Here is a 12,639-nt window from a genome sequence, read left to right as displayed (position 1 = left end):
AATCTGAACATAGGTAGTCCCCTGTGTTTAGAATTCCCCGCTGTAGAACACTTAGCTTATGCAGCCATCACAGAGCCCTGCCAGAAGTAGCTGTGCCTCATGTGATGAAACCTAGTGGACTCCATGTTGGCTGCATTGGGTGAAGTGTTTTAGAATGGGGAATTTGCCAACTATGATGAGGTCCAAAGCAGATCTAGAGCAGGATCTAGAGTAGGGGGGGTGGTAAAAAGTAGATTTTACGAATCACATGTAGCTCTTATGGGTATTTCTATGTTCAAAGTCATGCCCATTTTCTTTGCTCACAAATTCAAGACTCCTTAGATTAAGAGGTCTGGGCGACAATTTTGGCACATTTAGGTCTGTTTTAGGTCCAGAAGCAGCTTTTCCCCAACAGGGGGGAACTCAGGTGTTGATAAATAGATGATCTCCTGTTTAAAAAAATAGACCTCTTCTGGGCCTAAAAATGGTGATGGAACTGTCCCCTCACTCCTGTTGGGCCAATGCATTCTCTTAACCCAATGGTTCCCAACCTATAATCCATGGGCTATCAGTGATCCGCAAGTATGAAAATATGGTCCATGGCCTCACCATTACTACACTGTTGCCTCGAAAACACGGCAACAAGAGTTACTGGTCTTGCAAAACTCTGTTATAGTGCCGAGGCAACAGGGATGTTGGGAGGAAAGAGGCTGGCTACCCACAAAAGATTACTACTACTACTACTACTACTACTACTATAACATCTGCTCTAGATTATTAAATATGGTTTTCTGTGGGCAAGCAGATGGTGACTACTGGATGACATATGTTTTGTATCAGAAACTAGAGCTGATGATGTTTATCCAATGCAATTTTCTGACTCATCACCCCAAATAACCAAACTGAATCTAAAGTTGACCAAAATTGATTTGTAACCCTTTTGGTACTAATGTTGGAGAGTGGTCCCTGGTCAAGTAGTCCTTGGTCAAAAAAAGGTTGGGAACCGCTGTCTTAACTTCTAACAATAGCTGACATCTGTCCCAGGGATGATCAAACCTTAGGTTATTTATAGATTTGCAACCAGCCTGAAAGATCAAAACCAGCATACTAAAAACTGGCACACCCTGCCACTATTGAAGGTATACCTAGGGTTGATGCAGTGACAGAAAATCACAGCAGCACTATGCTTCATGAAATTATTTCATCCTTTTACTAAGGAGTGATTGGTGCATCCATTCATCCAAGGTTTGGTGATTCACTCTTGCTTTTATCACTACTTCCATGGCAGCTACTCTTTGCTTTACAACAACTCTCCTAGCTTTGGTAGGAGAACCTGAATGGCTTCTATAGAACATGATGCAGCTATGGGAGCAATGGTCATCAAATCAAAAGCAGAGTCACCACTCCCATAGCAACAGAAACACGTCGGTGTCTGCTCTTACTCATGCAGCTAAGAAACGTGACGTCTATGCAATGTCGGTTCTAATAATGTGCATTGTGGTGATGTCTGTGAATTGTTGGTTATCAGTAATTCATAACGTCTTACTGTTGCACTGTAATATAGATTTGTTATTTGTTCAAACAAAGCTGTTCTTCTTATAGAACTATTTCCATCACTGGAACTAAGGACAAAATAATACTCCCTGCACCTTGAAATCACTATCCCACCCCTATGCACCCCTCAAACCCTACTAAAGAAGACTAGAAAATAATCTGGAATACCCTTTTGGTCAGGATGAAGGACTGAAGGGTGGAGAGGAGGGGAAAGAAATGCAATAACATTGCCATACAGCTGCTAACATTATGCTGGATTTAGGGCATGATCATGTATGTATCTTAAAGGTACAATATGTAAATGCGTGCGTTTTTTTGTGAAAGAAAAAAAACCCTATTTCATCAGATCATACAATTTCATACTAGAATTTTATTGTAGGACATTATTAATCCTAATAACATGTAATTGCTTTGATTAAATAAAGCAAGGAAAAACTCAATAAAACATATCTTCCCCTCCCTTTTAAAAACTGTGAACTTTGTGACACTTAACAATTTCAACCAGGCATCTTGTTTGTATAGCTTTCTTTTGATGCATTAGTCTCTGATCCATTACAATCAATTAATAACAGGTAATGAAATCCTGTGATTCTTTTGTGGCTGGTTTATTAATTTAGCCCCAGAACTGTTTCTGGATTCCACTTCTCTCCCTTTTATTTTATAAATGTTGCTTGTAGGCGTGCCTGCCTGCATATATAATGTTTTTAATGATGGGTTACTGTGAAGTTTACTTTTCTTTATTTTTATATTTTGTGCACACTCTAAATGCCTCTTGGAAAAGGAACATTGGGGCACATTGTTTTAGATAAATAAAATATATGATTAAAATACTAAAAAGGGGAAAGGTATTCGGGGAGAAGAATCAGTCTGAAATATCAGTTAGAGTCCCCCTTCTTTTACTTTTGTGCATCTTGGACATAGATCAAGAATGAGTAAAGTGTGGCCATAGGACCACACTTTTCCTGTACAGTGTTAAAGGGAACTTGGAGTTCAGGACATCTATTTTGCCTTTGCATTTCACAGCTCTAACCACAGTCTTTATATCTCACAGTCCTCCCCACACCTTCTGCCATGGCAAAGTTAGAAACATAGACAGTTTTGGGTCACCCAAAGGAACGAATAAGTTCCAAAGTGAGGGCATATGGTGTTCTTACAGGATCCTGTGACTTTTATCATTTCAAAACTACTTCAGTGAGGTCTCAAAATTGCATGAGATATTTTTAGCATTACTAAAAAATCTTTCAGAGAGCACATGATTTTAGGGTTCTTTAAATATATCCGAGGCCTTGAAAATCTCAGATTCTATTTAAAAACTAGTCAAACAATTCAAATGTTAAAGAGGAAAAAGAATGAGATTGCAATGTGGATTTTATGATGTTATATAGTCAAAGAAGGTAAAATTATAATCCTATTTTAATTTATTTACTAAAATGAAACACATTTTATGAGCTGCTGGGTTTTGCTTGTGTTTTCATGCTCGGCTAGAGTGAAACAGAAACAGTGGATTGTATGGTTGGCACCGCCGTTATGAAAGAAGAGAACATATGTCATTTTTCAGGTCACAAGAGAAGAACAATCTCGTTTCCAGGTAAGGAAATAAAGTCCAATATCATTGTCGTCATAGAGCTGGGGGAAGTTCAGTAGCCTGTTATAGGAACAACCTGTACAAAGATAAGTAAGCTAGTCCCCTTGATTTAAGAAAAGAGAGATAAGCAAATATGTTGTTTCCCCTAGAATTAAAGGGGACTTAAAATGTGTATCTGGAATGAACCATGCTTAGTGTATTTTCTCTTTACACTAAGTGGAAACAGATTGAGAACTTAAGGTTATAACAAATTGGTACTCCAGGGGCCCTTAAAAAGAATGCAATTGTACTACTGTGATTCCATTGTAACTACTCTGGTTCCATGTTACGGGATTCTGGGATTCACAGTTGAAGGAGGAGGTATTTAGAATTCTCAGACAGAAAACAGATTGATATATATTACAAATGAAACATTAACAAGACCATTTTAAACAAAACTATTAATCCCTCATGTTCATGGCAATAACTATCTATGCACATACTTAATGCCTTTCGGTACTTTGTTTAAAATTGAAATGCTGAGCTTCAAGCAGTTAAAACAAGTATGAAGCTTTGATACTGACAGAATTATGGCTTGACCTAAGTAATAAGCCATCTAGTGGGAAACATTTGTCGTAAATATCATTTTCTGCTTTATTTCAAACTTGATTTTCTGCCACAAGGAAGCCAAATTATATTCATACAATGTTTTCAAATTTCACATGTGGCTCACTGGAACATTCTACATGAGATTTTCAGATATTGGAAAACACTACTATTTCTCAACTTTCACAGCTCGTTTTGTCAGTGGTCATGCTGTCTGATGATTCTGGGAGAAAGTATATGAATGCAACACTTCCAAACTTTGGTGTTTTTTTTTTTTTAAAGAAGCATACCCAGATCAGTAAAGAAGCTTTCAGACAAAGCTTGTGTTCAGGATTTGGGGCTATGATACAGGTTCTAGTGGTGGATTGAGAACTCTGCCTCCATAACACCAACTGATGCAGATTAAACACACAGTGTGATGTGCATAGACTTCTCCACAACACTATGGAGACCTCATGAGGGTATATTTTCTCAGCAATCTTCTTACAAAAATGGGAATATACATCTCTACAAACTACCTCAAAAATAAAGTATGCAGCTATTATCTGTCTGAAATTAATGCACAAGGCAACACTTTGCCACTCACTCCTTGGTCAGGATTAGAGCATTTAAGATCTAAAAAGAACCTATTAACTATGTGGGACAAATCTGCATTATCCATCAAACTTAAGCAAAATGTCACTGCTTGTCAGCAATATGAGAGAGGATTTATAACACACATTAATAAACCACTTCTTCAACAGGTAATAATTTACACTGTTACTTTGCTGCTGTGAATTTTAACACATTTGTTTTGTGGTATACTTACATTTCTATTTTCATATTTCCATACATAGTTTGGAAATACAGAAATGTATGGAAATATGAAAATGTATTTTTATTACAAGACAAAACTAGAATTTAAGGAATGAATATATTGCCTAAAAATATCCAGTTTGTGGTTATACGTTCATGATAATTTTAAAGCAGGATCCAAACAAGATGAACATTATTTGTTTGATGAAGCCCACCACATACCACTATCAGTAGATGTGGATTATAAAAATAAATTTTGATTCTGCCATTATCAATGCCTCCAATTTGAGCCATGAGTTTCAAAACCGAAGTTATTTTCAATATATTAGAAGAACCCTTTTCTACAGTCTCGTGTGAACTGTGTGAGTTTTCATCAGGTCATAGAGGTAAACCCAATCAAGATGATACACAGTGACAGAGATCACAAAATCCGCTTGCTCAGCTTTAAAAAAATGTGTTCAGGCATGACTCCATGTGTACACATATCTTTTCAGCAGAGATCTTATAGCACAGCCAGTCTTGAGTGCTGCTTCTTAAATTGTGGGTCCTGATTGGGATATTCGTAGCTCAATGTTGGGGCCACAAAAAATTGGCAAAAGTAAAAGGTTTCTGAGGGCTTCCAATTTACAGAAATCTGTTAGCAACAACTTGAGGTGTTTACAGGAGAGACTGCAGAAAATGCTTCAGCTGTATTCTACAAAAAGGAAAATTAGCCTATTTAGAAAGCTTTGCAAATACTGGTTTCTTTTCAGTAAAAGTTTATTTTTATACCTATTTTACATACTTAAATGCTTGGGGAAATGTAAAAATTTATTGGGTGGAAAGAGGTCACAAGTGGAAAAAGTTTAAGAAGCCCAGTTCTAGGGGACACTATATTAAGTTTATACTGATTTCTCTTAACTGTAAGTGCCACCAAATTCAATGGAATTTACGTTTGGGTAAATATTTGTGGTCTTGCACTGTAGAACTATTTGCAAAAGATGCAAAAACTTGAATGATAAACTTTTGAAACTTTCTGAAGCAACATGTGAGTACCCACCCATACATCTTGTGTGACAAATATGGGAATTACTTACAGCCTTTATTGAACATTAACCAGTAGAAGAGGACTTATGCCATGATCAGATAGTCCAGTAATGTTTCTGCAACTTACCTGCCTGTTACGTTCATCCATAATCCTCGTGATCTGAATCTTTTTTCTCCCCATAGTCCCCGTTTTTCTTCTCTCGTTCGTTCCTGCACTTGTGTATTTTCTTCTTCTCTTTCCTTCCTCTTTCCTCTTTCCTCAAACCAATCTTTTTCCTTCAGCACTTCCACAACTCAATTCAAAGACCCAGGCATCCGTTCCTGCTAAGTACACAAACAAAAAAAGCAAATTGTTAGGAGTTACTCAGTCAAAATCTTAACAGAACAAGTCTATTCATGGTATTTTACCAACTAGCCTGGTAGTATGTAGAACTGCCAAATAGGCAGATAAATTGGTGAGGAATTCAATAATTGTTAGGCATTACTATTTCCATGAGTCCAAGCTAGATTGTTGTTTTCTTTCTTTGTCAGTATGTCATTCCATACTAATGACTGTAAGACATGATCATGTCAATGTAAAATATCCACCTATCAAACAACTTAGAAGGTATAAAAGGAAGCATCACTAAAAAACCAAAACATATTGTATGTTCTTATACCCCGAAGAGATGCCAATTTCTTCCTTTCTGTAATACTTCCTCAGAAACATGAAAAATTACCTAAATCAGGGAGTTAATGAAGCTTTCCATACCTGTGTAAGCTAAGTAATCAAGCTAATTCACTTTTGAAGGAAAACAGAAGAAGTGATAATGTTTCTTATTATGCAAATAGGCCAGAACATTATTAAAGTATTATTTGATATATGAGAAATGTCAGCTGAAATCTGAATCTTTTAACCTTATATTACATTTTTCTTTAAAGAGGAAGAATGCAGAACTACTGCACATAGAATACTTCTAAAATAAAATTTCTTTGTATTTCCATCATATTTAATATATTAGTCTAGATTCCAGTCTAAAATAAACATAGCACTAGGGGTTGTTGTTAATAAAAATTTGTGCATCAATCTTTGACACAATGGAGGAAAAGAAAGCAAAACAAGTAAGTGCACGGCGAGAAAGCCCAAGAGACTGTGTTAGTAATATTCCACAAAATTGTCAGAAATCACAAAAATATGCCAAACCCATTACAAAACACCATATAAAGGAATAAATCAAATGGCAAAAATATACACCATAAGCCTAAATCTCAACTTCCCACCTATATATAAAAAGATAATAGCATCCAAATTTATTGTAGTCTTAAATTATTTTTATTAAAAGTCAATTTTGTAGAACATAATTTTTTCAAGAAATATGCTTATATGTATTACTTCAAAGTCTTATGTATATCAACCCACAAGCTTCCTAGTACAGTAAAACTCTTCAGTGCTGTCTTATTTTCCCCCACACTATTCTTTCTTGATGCAATTATTTTATAATTCTAGATTAAGAAGAAATTTACCATGCAGCTAGTGCTTCCTTTGTTAATTACTAGTTTGTTCTCTTATAGGTACCTGATAAATTCTTCCCAAAATTATGTAAGATTCACAGAAGTTCTGGATTGGAAATTCATTGCTTATCTACAGAGTTTTATTCCATTAGAATAAATTGTACACTGATTTTCAGCTCTTCCTTCATTTTACTTGGCACAATTAATTTTATAACACAGTTTTGGAAACTAGGATCATTAAAAAAATACAAAGAACACTATTGCTGAACTTGGTGCATTTCAAAATGTTGTACACTGTAAGGCTATAATGCATATTAACATTAACACCAAGTCCCATCAAACTCAATGGAGCTTAAATACATTTACATGCATACATTTAAGTTAGATTTCTGCCTTTCTGTTGGCATTCTGACTTTATAATACCGGGAAAGCAGATTTATCCAGTTTCCTAAAACTGTAAGGATCAACTCATACCATTAATGAGGCATTTCTGCCGGAAGAGCCATATAAAACAGTTAAGTGACTTTTATACTGTTCCAGTTGACACAAACTTATCCAACCATTTTATCCCTGAAACACAGAATTAACACAAATACGACATTTAAAACTAACACTTTCATTTTTTGAAAAACCCCATCTGGGCAAATTTTGGAAAAACTAAAGTCTCTGGCATTTGCCAAAGCATGCCTATGTTATAATCCCTTGCCCCCCAACTTCTTTGGGTTGAATTGGTTCCTTAGTTGCTGCCCTGCCACCCATTTGAAGAGTCAGGCTTACCTCTGATATAAAAAGCCAGGTAATTCCCATGTACGTGCAGGACCCAAAGGAGTCTAACAGGCTTTCTCCACAACAGTAAGCCAATAGACTAATCCACAGCAAATGCATATGGAACAATTTCCCTTCCTTTCATTCACGTGGAGCCCAAGGCACTATCGGCTTACAGCCCCTGCGCCTGCCCTAAGCTCTTATTCTATTGAGGGTGGAAGGTCAGAGTGGACAGATTAGAGACGTAGTGACAGGGTTAGCCAGGATGAGAGCTGCTTTACAGATCAGGACTCTGAAGCTGAATGAGAAAAAGGGGGGGGGGATTGGGGGGAGGAATCACTGAACGCTGACAGTCTTGTCTGTTAGGACATGCTTGCAAAGCCCCCGGTGAAGTAACAGCATGGCCAGTCCCTCCCACACAACTATCAGTTCCACATTTCAAACCGAGTTTTCAGAGAAGAAAAGTGGGGAAGGAGGGGGGAGAGAAAGAAAGGGGGGATTATAAACAGCCTAGTGTCAGGAACGTTAAGTATTCAGCAGCTACATAAAAAATAGTCTCAAAATACTCTCACAAACACTTCTTGCTTGGACCCACCAGGCATAAATCTAGGAGTAAAGCCCATGGGGTTCAGGGAGATAATGTCCAATTTACCTGATTGTAAAGAGATTTGGATCATTGTCCCCATTGCTAGCAACAATCTGTTGACACGTTGGCGAGGGTGGGGGGAAAGAGAAAAGGAGAAGCCCATTTGGTTTTAAAAGGAAGCATTGATCCTAATTATTTCACTGTTGTTTCTTATATATAGGAAGGGTAAGGAATGAGAAACAGTGTGATAACTGTTCCCATCCACACACACATATGTTGGTTTTGGGGTATGCTTACACACCAATATACAAACATACTATAGTCCGCTCAACTGTAAAACAAACAGACTGGGATAGTAGAATAGTTTAAAATAGGTTTCAGAAAGGGATTTTCTTTTTTTCTGGCTCAACAACAAATCCTTATTATTGTGACTTTTCCATGATTTTTCTCCTCATCATGCATTATTTTACTAATACCAGAAAAAACCCCAGGCAGAAAAAACCCCCAAAGCCTCACATGTGCTTCTGGGCAACTGTTTTGCTATACAGTTGGCCACCCAGATTCTGCAGACAGGGCTTAAATCCAAAAAGAAAAGCTTGATTTCCCCATTTTATACAAGAGACAACATTTCACAACATCTAATGGGACTTGGTCATTCATAGATTTTGGCATCTGCAGAGTCCTGGAACCAAACCCCAGGTGATACCAAGGACCAACTGTATACAAAAAATGATTGTTTGCACAAATAGAGAATATATCTTACATATAAAAGAAAGACTCATTCAAGCAATGGATTATAATGCTGGAGACCAGAGTTTAAACCACACTAAGCCATGGAAACCCATTAGGTGGTTCTCAGGCAAGTCACACTCTCTCAGTCACAAAGGAAGGAAGGGGAAAATTCCCCATAAAGAAATCTTTCAAGAAAACCCCAGAAAGGGTTGCCTTTGGGTTGCAATTAAGTTGGAAATGACTTCAAGGCACACAACATCAAGACTTATCCCCACATAATAAAGGATATACAAAAGCAGTTATTCAAATACATCATGGGATGTACTGAAAATTACATTTGATCCATGTGCCTTCAAACATTTTGGAGGTTCTGTGCCCTTCAGAATACTAGAATGATCCACAATTACCCAAATACAAATATCTCTGGAGTTTTTCAAAGGAATAACCTTCATCTGCAAACTGCTTAAATGTACCTCCAGGTATGTGTGCTACATTTATTAGGAAAACTGCAAAAACCACCGCAGCCCCCAAAACGTCAAAACCTTGCTATATGGCAAGCTAAAATTATCCCAGAAGCCCTGTCAAAACAGTGTCCACATTAAAGAAACCTTCCAAGATAATGACAGAGTTACACGTAAACAGATGCATCTTTTTTAAAAAAAATCAATGCTGCACTCTGCAGAATTACAGTCTTCAGCATTTTTTCCTCTTTTGGAAACCCAAAGACTTTAAAAAAATCAGAGTGTTTGCTAAAAAGGGGAACTTGGCTTTGGCAGGCTTCTTTCTCGTTTTGTGATTTGGCAAAGGCACAGAGAGTTGAGGAAAGAGTGATTTGAGTTCCAGTGGGCAGATATAGCTGGGCAGTTCCCCCCCTCCCCTTCTCCTTCCACTTCTCTCACACATTCTCTCTATCCCGCTCAGCAACAGAAGATGCTTAACAGAATGGCAGGAAACACGCACCGAGTGGTCAGGGAAGGAGATGATGTCAGCAACCACGAACAATAAAAGGTGTAAAGGTGCTTCCTTCCTTAAACTGTTCCAGAAGTGCAAAATGGGAACCAAAACTCTTTACTTCCTTCTCCGCACAGAACTTTCTGAATCTGCTCTGCTGCAACTGCCGAGACAGAGGGCCCTTTGAACAGAGGGCACAAAGTAGCATCAAAATGGAGGAGTCTAAACATCTCATTTATAAAAGAAAACTTATAGAATATGTGCTGGTGCTGTAAATTTTCAGGACAAAAGCAACAAGTGTGTTGCAGAGATTCTCCCCTGGTTCTGCCTTAAGCTGTACACATATTTGCCGCTGCTGCTGTATTTTAGAAGTCTGTCAGACTTGCATAGGTCCATTTCTTTTAAAAAGCAGGAAGCCTTTTGTATTCATTTCAGCAGGACATTCAAGAATGCATTATGTTTTTATCTGTATATGTTCTAACACTATCTGTGGGAGTTAGAAGCATGAAGCATGAAAACTGTAAATATCTCTAGCCCCTCATCCATATTTAGCAGAGAAAAAAGTACTTTTGAAGTCGATTCGAGATGGCAGCTGATGAGGTTGCCACTGTCTCTGCTTCTGCCTTATTCCATTTTTAAGAAGGACTTACTATGCATTAACAGGGACTAAAAGCTGAATATATGCACTTATATCCTGCTTTGAGTCTCCTTTGGGAGGGAGGAAGCGAGATATAATTATTATTACTACTACTAGTACTACTAAGAATAATTACCAGTCTCTATTAAAAATGGTACAGAGCAGCAGTCTAAACAGTCGCAAATAAGCTGCAAATAATAATCAAATCCACAAAAGTGAAACCTCTAAATCTGGAGGGTTAGCTGCATGCATGTTAAAATATTTGAATGTTATGAACATAGGAAATTGCCCTTTGTTTGTCCATATAGCTCAGAATCATCCACTCTTGACTGGAAATAGCTCTCCAGGATTTCACACCATTCTTTTCTACCCTGCTTCAGTATAACTGCTATTACCTGATGGCCTCCCATCCAAGTCTTAGCTAGGCTTCACTATGCTTAGCTTTCTAAATCAGATGAGATTGGCATGTTCACAATGGTATGATGGGAGCCCCCGGTGGCGCAGTGGGTTAAACCCCTGTATCGGCAGGACTGAAGGCCGACGGGTTGCAGGTTCGAATCTGGGGAGAGGTGGATGAGCTCCCTCTATCAGCTCCAGTTCCTCATGCGGGGACATGAGAGAAGCCTCCCACAAGGATGATAAAACATCAAATCATCCGGGCATCCCCTGGGCAACGTCCTTGCAGACGGCCAATTCTCCCACACCAGAAGCAACTTGCAGTTTCTCAGGTTGCTCCTGACACAACAAAAAAAAAGGTATAATGAGAAAAGAAAACTTCAAAATGAGAACCGACATAAGCAAGCCAGATGAATATTATTCTGGAAGCTTTCACTGACACTTTCCAAAATGGCCATAAACTACAGAAGGTCATGCACACCTCCCACATAAGAAAGAACAGGATTCTAGTCTTAGACTAAAAACAAACAAAATGTGATGAAATAATTACTGTACATTAGGTTGATAAAATAATCGCCTATACCATCCAAGAGAATTTCACAGTGGAGCAGGAAATAACACAGAATACAGAACTTGGAAAAATGATGTTTTGGGACCAGAGTTTCCCACCGCCTCCCATGGTGCTTTTGGATACTGGGTGTTGCAGTCCCAAATGTTAACATTTCCATCCCTAATAGAAAATAGACATCTGCTTGTCAGCCGGGCTCTACATACAGTCATCCCAATTTATCAGTTCAATATATAGATCATGCCATGAGCTAGTACACATGTTGTCAAAACAATTTTCCTAGGTATAAACAGAATCTGGTACTGTATTAATTCTTTCCTCAATATATAGTTATACACTAGATGTCATTACTGCTGCACTAAGTCTGAAACACACAAACAGTACACTCTACTATACACAGTAATCTAATTTGGGCAGAAAACCATGAGAGAGAGAAAGGGGTAGTTAAAGAGAGGGGAGAAAGAATCTGAGTCATCTCAAGATTTCAAACATCTGTCTCAAACATTCCGATGTAGAAATTTAACATAACCTACATTTAAGTGTTTTGATCTTATGGCTAGACTGCCACATTAAACGATGTGCAAGGGATTTCATTTTAATCTGCTAAATTTATCTCAGGAGAATATGTATTTTATAACAGGAAGTTCCCCACAAATACTGAAGTCATATAGAAGCTGTAACTGAGCCAAACAAGGACAAATGACACCAAAGAAAACAATTTTTGATCTGACTGCAATGGGCAGGGACTTAAGGTATTTGGTTGTAGCTATGGGCAGCAGACAGCAGCACTTTTGAATTATTAAATGATGAATATGATAACAGGCACAAAATCTTGAAATTTATTAATAAAGTGTTTCTCTGTGTTGGGGTAGGAATAATGCAGTACTCCAAATATTGGTGGACTACAACTCCCAGCATTTTCCTCCAAAAGCTATGCAGGCTAGGACTGATCGGACATCTAGCAGGATGCATGATTCTCATCCCTGCTC

The 12,639-nt window shown here is 37.8% G+C and overlaps 1 protein-coding gene across 18 annotated transcripts in view; it reads right to left on the bottom strand.

The window, feature by feature from the left end:
* The window catches only part of MEF2C (myocyte enhancer factor 2C), a 215,427-nt gene that overhangs the window by 104,090 nt on the left and 98,698 nt on the right, over positions 1-12,639 (bottom strand). For 11 of the 18 annotated variants that reach the window (XM_067464548.1, XM_060761767.2, XM_060761761.2 and 8 more), the window contains one exon: positions 5,652-5,848. In XM_067464548.1, coding sequence (XP_067320649.1) covers positions 5,652-5,705 — 54 coding nt within the window. In that variant the 5' untranslated portion in view covers positions 5,706-5,848. Of the gene's footprint in view, positions 1-5,651; positions 5,849-7,792; positions 8,062-10,058; positions 10,189-12,639 lie in introns of those variants that run through there. The other 7 variants (XM_060761755.2, XM_060761757.2, XM_060761760.2 and 4 more) reach the window with 4 other exon arrangements.

The sequence above is a fragment of the Anolis sagrei genome, chromosome 2, assembly GCF_037176765.1.
Source record: "Anolis sagrei isolate rAnoSag1 chromosome 2, rAnoSag1.mat, whole genome shotgun sequence".
Lineage (NCBI taxonomy): Eukaryota > Metazoa > Chordata > Lepidosauria > Squamata > Dactyloidae > Anolis > Anolis sagrei.
The sequence above is the reverse complement of the archived record's forward strand: the minus strand, read 5'-3'. Positions and strand labels throughout refer to the sequence as shown.